We start from the raw sequence: 12,505 nt of genomic DNA, 5'->3' as shown, positions 1-12,505 counted from the left end.
GCGGTCTCGCGAGAGGATGGGCAGGCGGGGCTAGGATGTACTATAAAAGGTCTCCTCGGAGCACGTGACCCCTCTCCGCCCGACCGCCGCCGCGCCGCCATTATGGACACGAGCCGTGTGCAGCCCATCAAGTTGGCCAGGGTGAGGTGGGGAGTCCTGTTTTGGGGGGCCCGGGATGAAGAGGCATGGGGTGGCGGGCTCGGGCTGCCTAGGTCTGATCGCAGCTTCCCTCCGCTAGGTCACCAAAGTTCTGGGCAGGACCGGCTCGCAGGGACAGTGCACACAGGTGAGCACGCGGGTGGGGACGCCCCAGGGTCTGAGCCCTGCTGACTGCCTGGCCAGCTGGACCCTGAAAACCGGAGTCCGTATATAGTACTCTGACGTTCCTCTTTCTTGTGGCTTAGCCGGTCCCAGCGATCTCTTTGTGGCTCCATGCCCTGCTGAGTGTGTCCCTCTCCCGAACAGGACTGGAGCTGCCGCTGGCCCTCCTGGTGGCTGCTCTTCCCGCTCGAGAACTTTGTTCTCCGCGACTTGTCTCTCTCGGGTTTCTCTCCTGGCTCTGCTCTGCCTCCCAGGCGCAGCCCCCTTTTTAAGTATCTCTGGGTGGGTCCCAACAACGTCCTTTGAATCGAAACCTGTTGCCCAGCCCGCGGTGCCTATCTGCGGCTCTAGCTGACTCGTTGGCGTCCTCGGGGTGGGCCCCGTAGGTGCGCGTGGAGTTCATGGACGACACGAGCCGCTCCATCATCCGCAACGTGAAAGGCCCCGTGCGCGAGGGCGACGTGCTCACCCTGCTGGAGTCAGAGCGAGAAGCTCGGAGGTTACGCTGAACTTGGAGTTGGTGAGTGCGGGACAGGGGTGGGGATCGGCAGGCCTATTAGACCCTTCCTTGGTGGTAGTAGGGAGGCTTCCCAAGTCCATGGCGTGAGAGGCTCATGGGGTGGGAAGTGTAGAAAGAGGCTATTGAGATTTGGAAGACCAGGGAGGGAGTTGCTGGGCGGCCCCTCAGTATCTCATCTTTGGGTTTGTTTACAGGGTCCTGGATATCTGGGTTGGCCGCTTGCTCGCAGGGATGATCTGCATGGATTAATAAATCATTTGTCTGGCTCTGAGTAAGGCTTATAAAATCTTCTAGAGGGAGCCTCTTCCACCTTTTTGGGCTCTGGTGAGTTGGGGGGAGGGGGAACTATGTGTATGTGCCCCCAAAACAAGACACAGGTTGAGTTAGTAATGTTTTATTCTGCAACAGGGTGGACTCGGGCCTTGTCAGTTTCCAGCCCCTTCCTCACCCCACTGGTCCAAAGCGAGCCGCTCCTGAGCACTGGGTCATCTGAGCCTTTCTCTTGGCCCACGGTAACATCTGGATAGCAAACCCTGGCCCTTGTGTGACCCAGAGGCTGGGGTGGAGGAAGGAACAGACTCTTTGCAATCCAGGTCCAGGGTGCCAGGCTGCTCACTGAGTCTGGGGGTCATCTTCATGGTCGCTGTGTTCTCCTTCACCAGGTGCAGCTGTGGGGGACTCAAGGGGTGCCTGGGGAAAGGTGGGGGAGGGGTCCTGTTAGTTACTGGTGGGCAGGATTCCCCTGTGGTGGAAGCCTCTTGGAGGCGGTAGCAGGAGTTTCCCTACAGTGAAGGTGGGATTTAGGTCTAACAGCTCCCACATGCTCTTAGATCACTGCCCCTTTGGAGACGTTGGGCTTGTGACATGGAGGTGTGTCTCACAGGTGTTTTGCAGGGGGACCCTCAGGTCCCAGTCACATGCAAGGGGTCAAACCCAGGTTCCCCTGACCCTGGGTGCTTCCCCAGGAAAGCCGGAAAGGAGGCCTCCTTCCTGGGGCACCCTTGGTATGCTCTGTGAAGCCAGCGTGTGGTGGGGGAGCCTGGTCCCTGCAGTCTAGGGGCTGCACTCACCGGGGACTGCGGCTGGCCCGAGCTCAGGTGTGCATGCAGCAGTGCAGCCACCTCGTCCTGCTCGGCCTCCAAGGCAATGGCCAGGGCGCTGGTGCCCTCCTGAGGGATAGTGGGAACAGTCAGGTCCCTGAACCAAGGCATGGCTCCCCTGCCATCCCCATGTCAGCCCCGTGGTGGCTCACATTGTCCAGGAGGGCTGGGTCACAGCCGGGTTGGGCCAGCAGCAGCCGGACCGTGTCCAGGCGCCCATACTCGCTGGCACACATCAGCGCTGTGGCCCCATCTGCATCCTGGGCATTCACATCTGCCCCACATGCCAGCAGGGCCGCCACCATGTCCTGGCGGCCGTGGCTGATGGCCAGCATGAGGGCTGTCTGTCCTGTCTGGGGACAACGAAGGGGAGATGGCTGTGGGGGAGCAGCACTGGAGGAAGGGAGGTCCAGAGACAAACCCAAAGCAAAAGTGACCCCACCAGACAGGGAGCAAGGGAAGAAGTGTCCACGCACCTGGCTGGCCTTGGCATTAACGTTGCCCATGTGGAAGAGTCTCTGAACCACAGCCATGTCCTCTTCCCGCCCCACAGAGGTGAGTGCAGCCAGCATGAGGGCTGTGTAGCCAGCCCGATTCTGGCGGTCAACCTCGCAGACCCCTGGGAGAGTGGAGGGGGTCAGTGAGCCAAGATGCTGACACCCTCAGCCCAACCTGGTTTACTCCCCTGCCCCCACACACAACAGGTTTACCGCCAGTGTAAGGGGGTTGGTCACTGGTCATGGATTTACTATTTCCTCTGCCTCTTAGGCTCTCCCTGCCAAGAACCACATGGCTCCGTGCCCTTCAGGGTCTGCTCAGATCTCTATTTCAAGCTGGTTCAGACTTGGCTTTCTGCTGTATCTCCCAGACCTAACACCTGACCCATAGTACATCCTCAATAAACCAGTGCTTCTATTTTTGTGGCTATCATCCACCAAACCAATATCATTGCCCACCCCACCCCTGCCTCCACCCAAGTACTATATTAACTTGGGGCATCTGGGTGGCTCAGTCAGTTAAGCATCCAACTCATTTTTGGCTCGGGTGGTGAGATCAAGCCTGGTGTTAGGCTCTGCGCTGGGAGTGGAACTTAAGAAGTTTCCCTCTGCCCCCCCTAAAAAACAAACTAAAAAAAGCTATGTCGGCTGGTTCCCTTTTATGTCCAAATCCACTCATTCCCATGCAGATCAAGAGGAATTTGGCTCAGTCACTTATTTAAGACACACATCTCCCCATTGCTCCTGGAATACAGGCCACTGTCCACCATGGCTTCTGCAGCTGTCCCCTAACTTGTCCCTTCCTCTGGAACCCTTTCTCCTCCAAGCCTGTGTTACATATTAAGTTGTGTCCTACCCCCATAGCTACAAAGTTGTACCTACCCTGTACCTGCAAATGTGACCTTAATTGAAAATGGGGTCTTTGCAAATGTAATCAAGTTAAGGTGAGGTCATGATGGTAGGCCCTAATCCAGTGTGGCTGGTGTCCTTAGAAGAGACCCAGAGACCTGCAGAAGGCCACGTGAAGACAAAGGCAGAGAAGAGAAGCTGCTATCAGCCACCGGATGCCAAAGATGGCAGGCAACAGCCAGGAGCTTGGAGAAAGGTCTGGAGCAGATTGCTTGGAGCTCCTCAGGAACCAGGCCTGCCAACCTGGATTTTGGATTTTGGGCCTCCTGAACTACAAGAAAATGCCCATGTTGTGCTATTTTGTTATAGCAGTTCAAGGAAGGAGCACTGAACACGAACACTGGCTCTGTCCTTTGGGATCATCCCCGAGGATGATCATGACCTGCCATCACAGCATCTCCTCTGGGCACAGTTAGCAGAGTGACTGATGCTGTTGTACCCCACTGTTTGGAAAGTTCCATGAGGCTACAAAAGCTTGGGGAGGTCTGAGGCTTGGGTCAGGGTCATGGAGTGGATGCCCTGTAGAGAGGGTCTCAAACAGTGGGCTGGGAAGAAAAGGGGTTAAGTAGTATGGAAAGGAGGAGGGTGGGTTTCCTGGTCCTGCAGCATGCCCTGTAGTGTTCACTGCCCCCACGAACTGCTGTGACACTGCTGGAGTGTGCTGGAGTGGGGAGGGGCACATAGAAACAACCACAGTGGGGCCTCTGCTGGGTAGTGGGGGCACCCGGCTTCCTCTGCCCTCCTACCTCAGGCCTTCCTAAGCCAAAGGGTCAGTCCATTTGATTTCCTCCCGTTGTGTTTGGTTGTGGCCCTCCCTGTTTGTAACCATTTCACATTTCCCCCGTCTCCCCATAATGCACGTGCTCACAGCCATTCGTTCTACATTCATGAGCATTTGCTCATTCAACTGGCACTTTAGGGTCTACGGAGCTCGGTGCTGGGGCCTGCCATGCAAGTAGGGTGAGGTGAAGGGGGCCGTGGGGAGGAGTTTGGAAAGGGACAGAAGTAGTTAATGACAAGGAAGCAGCGGGCAATGATGTGAAGGCCGGGGGGTAGGGGGGACAGACCATGGTCCTGTGATGACCAAGGGCTGTTAGGGCTGGGCAACTGGAGAGCTGAAATGTTGGGAGGTGAGAGCTGAGAAGAGACTGGAGGGGGCGTGGTTATCAGTGACCTCCAGATCTTGGGGTGACCTTACAAGTGTAAGCTGATGTAGGGCGGAGGTCAAGGAGAAAGGAGGAGCAGGGGGGTCAAGGCGCTGAGAAGCCTGGAGGTGGTGGGAGTGATGCTTCATGAGGATCCTGAAACTGGGGAGGATTCACCTGCAAAGAGGAGCTGCTGAGCTGCAGAAAGGAAGAATGGCCTCTATTGTTTGGAGGGAGATGCCAGAAGGGGTGGAGGGAATAGGGGTCTGATGGATTGGAGGCTCCAGGGTAGGACGGAAGGGGGAAGGGTCTGGAGGTAGAGATGAGGGGCAAGGATACACAGCCACGTCCAGCGCAGCGTGGAACAAACCTGATGTGGGGAGTACATTGAGGACTCAGGGTCCTGGGGCAGGGGAGGGACCCGACAGCAGGCAGAAGGGCAGAGGGAGCCCGGGGCGAGGTCTGGGGAGTTGGAGCTTGGGGGACTGGCATGAATGGGAATAAAGGGTCTGTGAGGTTTGGGCTGCTTGTGACTGACCGCCAAGCCTGCCTTGCCTGTTGCTGAAGCCCCGCCCCAGCTCCCTTGAGGGGAGGAGATGCCTTGAATCATGTATCGACCTTTCCTCCCAAGCTCAAGCTCCGGGTCCAGCTCAGAGCAACTGTACCCTTCCCCAGGTCACCAAGATCTTCAGAGACGGGACAGACCTGTATGTCTGGGGGCATTGGGGCCGGGGAGGGAACAGTAGGGCCTGCCGTGAAGGTGAGACCCCTCCAACAACAGGCCCCGGCAGATACTGGACCTGAAGGAGAACACCCAGGAGGGCTCTTGGTGGGCAGTCTGTCTACTGCCCTCTGCTGGGAGTCCCCTGCGGAAAGTAGCTGTATGTGGGTGGCCCACCCCCACCCCCGCACAGTACTGGAACCTAGTAGGCTTTCAATACATGTCTGTGGGCTCAGGAACACCTGGGTGTGTGTATCTCAGCTCCAGAGGGGGGAAGCTGGGGAGAGAATGAGCAAAAGCAAGTGGCAGGAGATAGAAATGGGTAAAATGTGGAGTTGCATCCCCATTTCCCAGATGAGGAAGGTAAGGCTGGTGACACTAATTCCTCTAAGTTTAGGTCAACCTAACTAAAGCTGGGTATTCGGCAAAGTGAGAGGCAGGGTCCGGGTGGAGTGCTCAGAGCAGAAAAGCCTAAAGGCCCTTGGCAGTCTGCCCAGGACACGCGGATCCTCTAACCCTGGGAGGAAGGTGCTGACCGGTATCCAGCAGCAAGCTCGAGATGGCCAGGTTCCCGTGGGACACGCTGTAGTGCAGGGCTGTGTTCCCGTTGCCGTCGGCCAGGTTCACCACGTGCGCCAGGAGCTCGGGTCCCAGGCGCGCCACCGCGCCCAGGACCCCCGCCACGGGCTCCGCCTGAGAGCGCCGCTGACTTGACACTCGAAACCACTCCTGGGCCACTAGGCGCGCCGCGCCCTGCCGGGACCGGAGGAAAGACGTCAGAGATGGTCCAGGCTGTGGGGGCGGGGAGGGCGTGGGGGCGGGGCTGGGAATCGAGGCGGGGAGGATGGTCGCGGCTTGTCTGAGGGGGTGCGTGGGGCCGCACCCTTTTGTAGGAGGGAGTACAGCCAGTGCGGGTCCCAGGCTCAAGCCAGCAGGGGTCCTCCCCTCTGGGAAAGAGCCTGTGGGAGAACCTGGAGTGGAGGAAGGCGGTGAGAGCTTGCCTTTGGGGAGTATGGGGGTGGGCCCGGGGCTTGGGGTGCACCCTTTTGGGGGAAACAGAAGTCTTGGAGCCAAGGGGTGGAACTTGGGACCGCCCCCCACCCCAACTCTAAGAAATCCGATGCACTTCCCCTAGAGGGCGTTAGGGGAGGTCCTAGATGGGGCCACGACTCCAGGTGTGAAGGGCTCTGGCTGGCACTCACGCCATCGCGGGTGATTCCTCGGGGCCCGCTCAGCTGTCGCTGCAGCGCTGCGCACGCCTCCCTCAAACGCGGGCTCAGCTCGCACCTATCAAGGTGGTCGGGAGACGCTCAGGAGTCGGAGGTGGGGTGCGAGGCAGACAGAAAAGAAAGCAGCGGTCCCCACTCTGTGTCCCTAACGCTGCTCACCTCCCCTGCGCACCAGGCTGAGGCTCGCGCTCGGGCTCCGGCTCGGGCTCCGGCTCCAGCTCCGGGTCCAGGGCATCCCTGCCACTGTCGTCCCCAACATCCCTGCCACTGTCCTCCCCGGAGGAGCTGCTCCTTGGAGGCTCGGCAGCACCGTCCTCGCTGTCGCTGTCACTGTCGCTGTCGTCCTCGCTGGATGAGCTCTCGTACCTGGGGGCAGGGTGGGAGGCGGCCGCTGAGCCACCACGTGGGCTCATTCTTGTGTCCTGCGCGGTGGGAGTGGTTTCCCCACTTTACAGAAGAAGAAAACAGGCTTTCCAAGACCACACTGCGAGTCAGGGGCAGAGCCGGGATTCAAACCCCAGACTATGTCCCTGCAGGTGCTGCCTCGGGGAGGGGTAAAGTGCTCACTCTCCATTGAGGACCCCAACAAACTGCAGGCTCTTGGGTCCGGGGCTGGGCTGGGCGCCAGGTGTACCATCCCTCCTCTTCATGATGGATTTGAGGATGCCTAGCAGGGGTCAGATGAGGGTACTGAGTTCGAGTCCAGCAGCCATCAAGCTGGGGCTTGGGCAGGGCTTGGGACTCACCCGCAGGGGCCAGGGCTCTGTCCGCATCCATGGATCCCGTCAGGTTCTCCTGGCTCAGGCCAGGGCCCTCGGCGGGGGTCTCGGTCTGTGTGGCCTTCGCGGCACAAGCCCACGGGGTCTGGGTAGCAGCCTCGCGCGGCTGGGGCTGAGCCGCCGCAGCTGCCGCGGCCTCCTCTTCGGCAGCCTCGCGGGCCTCCTCCAGCTCTCGCAGCCGGCAGCGCAGGAGCTCGCTCACCCCGCGCTGGTGCTCCAGGCTGGCGCGGAGCAGCTCCAGCTCGCGCTCGGCGGCCTCGGGCATCCCCAGCAGCGCCTCGGTCACCCACGCGTCCGACTCGAGGGTCTCAGGAGCCGCTTCTACGCTGGCCTCCCGGGTCTCCGGCACTGCCTGGGCCGTGGTGTCTTGGGTCTCCAGCACCGCCTGTACGCCAGCCTCCCGCGTCTGCAGCGCCCCGTCTGGAGTCCCGGCCGCGTCGGGGACCTCGAGCGTGCCCTCACTGCCCCTAGAAGCCGGCCCGTCGGGGCCATCGGCCCAGGGACTGGCCCTGGAGCGAACGCCACGCTCGGAGGTGGCGAGGCGCTCGGTGAGCCGGCGCAGCTGAGCTAGCTTGTCCGGGCGCGCCTCGGCCTCCCCGTCGGGCTCCGGCTGCCCGCGTCCTGCCAGCAGCCGAGCCTTCTCCGCACGCAGCAAGCGCACCTGCTCCTGCAGCCCGGGCAGCGCGCGCGCCTGTTCCTCCAGCTCGCGCAGGCGCCGCAGAGCCCCGGCCATCTGCTCGCGCACCAGCTGCAATTGCGCGGGACCGGGAGAAGCGAGGGCGGGGTTGGAGGCGGGGCTGGGGGCGGGGCTGCTGCGGCCAGATCCTCGCGGACTGCGCAGAACAGCGCGGGCGGGGCTGGGCGCGCGCTCGTGCGCCTGCGCCAGCTCCAGCCGTCGGCTAGTTTCCAGGAGCGTGTGCTCGACGCGCGGGTTACGCACGGGCACTCGCGGCGACAGCGGCGGCAGCAGGAGTCCCGAGGGCGCGCCGGGGGAGAGTGCGCCCGATGCTCCCCCATCGTCACTGGCCAGAGATTCGCTGGAGGTCCAGGCGCCTGGGCTACGCGCGCCTGCGAGGCCCCCCCGGGGTGCACGGGGGCGGCGCGCAGGTGGGGGGCCGGGGGCGCGGCGGATGGCGGGGCCGCGCTCCAGCTCCTCCACGTACTTGAGGAAGTCCAAATCCAGATGGAAGCCATAGGGCGTCTCCACTGAGTAGGGCGAGCTCGGGCTGCGGGTGCCCGCGGTGGTGCCGGGGCATAGGCGAGGGCCACCCAGGTCTGCAGGCATGACGGGGTTTGGGGGGGGGTTGTCAGGCTGGGGGAGGGGACGCCCCTGGGGGAAACTGGACAAATAGAGCGCTTCCCCCGCGGCCCCATGACAAGGAGTCCTGCAGGGCTCCACCTGCACCAAACCCTACACACCTGCCCTTCCGCACATGCATACCCGAGGACCAAATACCTATCTGCACCAAACAGTCAAGCAATCCCACCCTTACTGAGCACCTACTATGTGCCAAGAACTTTTCTAGGCGCTGGGGACACATGAGTGAACAAGACAGACAAACCCCTGTCCTCTGATAGATAAATAAACACGATTGTTCCAAATGATGCTTAGGGCTCATAATAATAACAAGATGAAATACAAGTAACCGGAGGAGGTGCGTGACTTTGGCTCTAATTGTCAAGGCTGGTTTCCTGCGGAAGGGACTTAAAAGCTGAGCCCTGACCCGAGGAGGAGGAAGCAGTTGGGGACAGAAGGTTCCTGAAGGGAAACAGTCAGAGCAAAGGTCCCGGGATATAGTGAGCAGGGTGGACTGGAGTTAACAGTGAGGTGGACGGAGGTGGGGGTACCCGAAACAGAGTGAAAGAAGGAAGAGGGAGAGGAGTCCGAGAGGTGGTTTGGGGCCAGATCGTGGGGGGCCTCCCAGGCCCCAATGAGGAGTTACGATGATATTGCACGCGTGATAGACCACCACAGGCAGGGTTGAAGCAGAGCCATGACATTATCAATGGACCTTTAGAAAGGGCTCCCTGGCCACATGCAATGGAGGGAACCACAGGACTGTGTCCATATATGGGCACCAAGTATCAATCCGTGCACACACACATATCCCACTTTGCACACTCACCAGGCAGGTTCTGATTCAGGGCAAACTTGGCCATGTTTTCTGGAGTAGCTGCCAGACACACCCTGGAAAATGTCCCCAGAGGGGGTGAGGCTGGGGCTGGGACTCTAAGTGAGTAAACAGACCCGCATCCACCCTCCCACACACATATATGTGTCCTCCCTGATCCTTCAAGAGGCCTTGGAACTTCAGAATGAATGAATGCAAGCGGGCGTCCCCAGGTCCAGGCCTCAGCGTGCTGGGGAGGGGGAGGCAGGAAGGGCGACAAGAAGAGAGGAGAGTGATCAGAGAATGGGAGGGACTAGCTGTGGGGGCTGGGAAGGGTCATTCCAGACCTGCCAAGCTCGGTCAGTCCCAGGGCAAAATTAGAAGCTGGTGCTCAAAGGGATGAGGTGTGAACCTTCAGAAGAAGGTGAGAGCTGGAAGCCCTCCATGGGCTCCGCAGAAATTCATCTGGTCAGATTCTGCATATTAAGAAAGGGACAAACGCAGGATCACTTGAATCCTTTTTTCCTTAAAGAAATGCAGACAAGATATAATTGTGCATCTGAGTTTTTACCAGGTCACATGCGAGAGCCTTGTGGTCAGGATGGAGAGTCGTGGGCCAGATGTACCAAGGATTCAAATCAATGGAGACTTTTCTCCCTAGGATGTCTCTAGTGGAGTGCCACAGAGTTCTGTTCCTGGCTCGTAGGAGCTTGTAATGGAACTATAAGCACCAGGTTGTCAGAGCTGTGGCCATACCTGGGGCTGGGGGGACTCTTCAGGAAACGTGATGGAGGCTCTACGAAACCGAGGGACGGCGGGCCACATCTCATGTGATAATTAACAGGGACAATCAGAAAGCACAGGGCAGGGAAAATGGGGCTTTGACGAGCTCACTTGAAAAACTTTGCGGAAGGGAAAGCTGCTTGTCTTCAGTACCTACTGTATGCCCTGCCTGATTAAATGCAAGCTCCATACAATCGTGTAAGGTGGATATTATCATTCACATTTTCCAGATGGGGAAACTAAGGCACAGAGCAACTAGGTCCGCTCTCTGCGGGAAATGCCCTCAGACTGGGCTCTGCCCATCTTCCGGGGACCCTCTGCCCACCGAGCCTCCACCACCAGGAGCCTGCCAGACCCATCTGTCCTCTCCCTGACCCAGTGCTCTATGTGCCCACCACCTGGCAACCTTTGCTGTCGCCCCTCCCCACCTCCCTTGCTTCCGATGACCACCTCTGTCCCGACACCCACCAGCCATTGACTATCCCCTGCTCCACTGCTGGGGGAACCCCGCCACTCCGGACCTACGCCCAGTCTGTGTCCCTAAAACCTCCCTCACCCCACCCCCAGGCAGGCAGGGCCCCTTCCAGTCCTGAAGCAGCTGTTTCCTGTCCCCTCACACCGGCCGAGAGGGGCAGGCCAGCAGGGCATCTGGTCATCGGGGAGGACGGCCCGTGCTCGCACAACTTGTTTTCAGGAAACTGCCAGGGAAGAGTTGAGTCGCGGAAAAAAAACCTGGGCGGACTTAGGGGTCTGGGCCCGCCTCCCACAGCTGGCAGTGTGACTCAATGGGCTCAGCCCCCTCCTCTGGTGACCTTGTCACACCCAAATTTGAGGCCCTGGGAACGTAAAAAAAAAATCAAAACAAAACAAAAAAACAGTTGTGGGCCGTCCCTAAGACCCCAAGAAGCTAGAGCAGCTGGACCTAGGCACTAGGGTGAGAAATGATGCCTCAAGAATGATAAATAATAATAATAACAACAACAACACTTTTGCCATTTACTGTGGGTCTCTCTCTACTAAAAGCAATTTGTGGGTATTAACTTAAAAAAAAAAAAAATCCTAGCTAACCACTCTGAAGAAGGTTTTCTTATCATTACGCTTTACCCTACTGCACAGATGGAGAAACCGAGACCCAGAGAGATTAAGGGACCCGTCCCAGGTCAAACATGGGCAGAGGCAGGATTTTAACCCAGGAGGTTTTGCCAGTGTTTCTGCATTGGCCACCCACTTGATGGCCTTCTAGAAGCAGCCCTCTTCTGCAGGGCAGTGGCAGAGAGCCCGATGGGGTTCATCCCTCCCAGCCCTCATCGCTGCCCATCCCTGCGTGCTTCCCTAAGGGGGGAAGAGGCAGGCCCACGCCGCGGCGGCTCCAGGGGCCGCAGTCCGACCAGAGTGGGGGCGCGGCTGCCCTCCCCTCTTCTCCGCTCCCTGCAGGAGATGTCAGCTAGATCGGATCCTCTGCCTAAGACCCCCTCATTAGGCCGTCAGAGCCGACGCCATACGCCCCCGCTCCCGCCCCAGGGACTATTTCGGGACTTGGAGTTGCGATCAGGAAACCTGCAGGGTGGGGGACTCGGCGGGTAGCGCGGATCCCGGTCCTGGGGATTGGGGGGGTTCTTCCCGGCTTGAGGCCCTGAATGGTAGCATCCCCTAAAGTTGGCGCTGGATTCTCAGACCCCTGACGTGGGCGTGGAGGCTGATGATGGTGGGAGGGGGAGATACTTCTCCCTCCAGGTACCCCCCGCCACCCCCAGCACACACACACACACACCCCAAGACAGCCTCGTAGAGACAGAGCAGTTTCCTGCAGGAAACGCCGCCGGGCGGTTCCATCCGCTACCCATTGTCTGCCCGCCCGGGGGCCGTCCGTCCCTCCCCCCAACGCGGTTTCCGTATCACCCCCCACACCCAGGTCCAGAATGAGGGACTGGAACCAGGTCCCCAAGCTCTCCAGGAGCGACGCCGGGAAAGTCCCGGAGTCGGTTGGGGCGCTACAGGGTGAACAAGCCCCCCACTTGGCTCCTAAGGGCGGCAGAAGGGCCATCTCCCGAGTCCAGTGTCCCCAACTCTGCTCGCTGCCCACCTGGGGCTCCCAGTGCGGGAGGGGTCCCAGCCAGAGGACATCAAGGCCACCCCATCACAGGGCACTGAGCAAGCAGAAGGGCAGGAGGCGCAGTACCCCTTTCCGGTACGCCCACTAATTCCCCCCAAAACCCCCATTGATGGCCCCGAAAATTGGCGCTTTACCTGAAGCCGCAGCCCCCGCCGCGCCCGCACCCGAGCCCGCCCCCTCGAAGCTCGGGGACGGGTTATCAAGGCCTTGGTCCTAACTGATGGCGACGCCAGCCAATCAGCGCCCGATGTTCTCCGAACTGTCCAATGGTGACGGG

General features: G+C 59.8%; 2 protein-coding genes across 5 annotated transcripts; one reads left to right on the top strand and one right to left on the bottom strand.

Annotated features, from left to right (window-relative positions):
- The first annotated feature begins 35 nt into the window (after positions 1-35).
- On the top strand, positions 36-1,112 carry RPS28 (ribosomal protein S28). The gene is made up of 4 exons (XM_059388845.1): positions 36-141; positions 239-286; positions 708-841; positions 1,036-1,112. The coding sequence occupies exons 1-3, from the start codon at positions 103-105 to the stop codon at positions 828-830; spliced, it is 210 nt and encodes a 69-aa protein (XP_059244828.1). The 5' UTR covers positions 36-102; the 3' UTR covers positions 831-841; positions 1,036-1,112.
- Positions 1,113-1,219: 107 nt separating this feature from the next.
- On the bottom strand, positions 1,220-12,433 carry KANK3 (KN motif and ankyrin repeat domains 3). Of its 4 annotated transcripts, XM_059388840.1 has the most exons (12): positions 12,363-12,433; positions 9,680-9,808; positions 9,348-9,409; positions 7,189-8,496; positions 7,010-7,109; positions 6,602-6,808; positions 6,416-6,500; positions 5,750-5,966; positions 2,418-2,560; positions 2,094-2,294; positions 1,912-2,010; positions 1,220-1,531 (listed from the first exon to the last, which is right to left on the bottom strand). In XM_059388840.1, exons 3-12 carry the CDS (start codon positions 9,379-9,381, stop codon positions 1,454-1,456), a joined length of 2,472 nt encoding a protein of 823 aa, XP_059244823.1. In that variant the 5' UTR covers positions 9,382-9,409; positions 9,680-9,808; positions 12,363-12,433; the 3' UTR covers positions 1,220-1,453. The 4 variants fall into 4 exon arrangements, with proteins under 4 accessions (XP_059244823.1, XP_059244824.1, XP_059244826.1 ...); XM_059388841.1 differs by lacking the exon at positions 9,680-9,808 and having other exon boundaries at positions 12,363-12,388; XM_059388843.1 differs by lacking the exons at positions 2,094-2,294; positions 2,418-2,560; positions 12,363-12,433.
- Between the last annotated feature and the right edge of the window lie 72 nt (positions 12,434-12,505).

This window comes from Mustela nigripes, chromosome 2, assembly GCF_022355385.1.
Source record: "Mustela nigripes isolate SB6536 chromosome 2, MUSNIG.SB6536, whole genome shotgun sequence".
Lineage (NCBI taxonomy): Eukaryota > Metazoa > Chordata > Mammalia > Carnivora > Mustelidae > Mustela > Mustela nigripes.
Note: the sequence above shows the minus strand (reverse complement) of the source record. Positions and strands in the feature narration are given on the sequence as shown.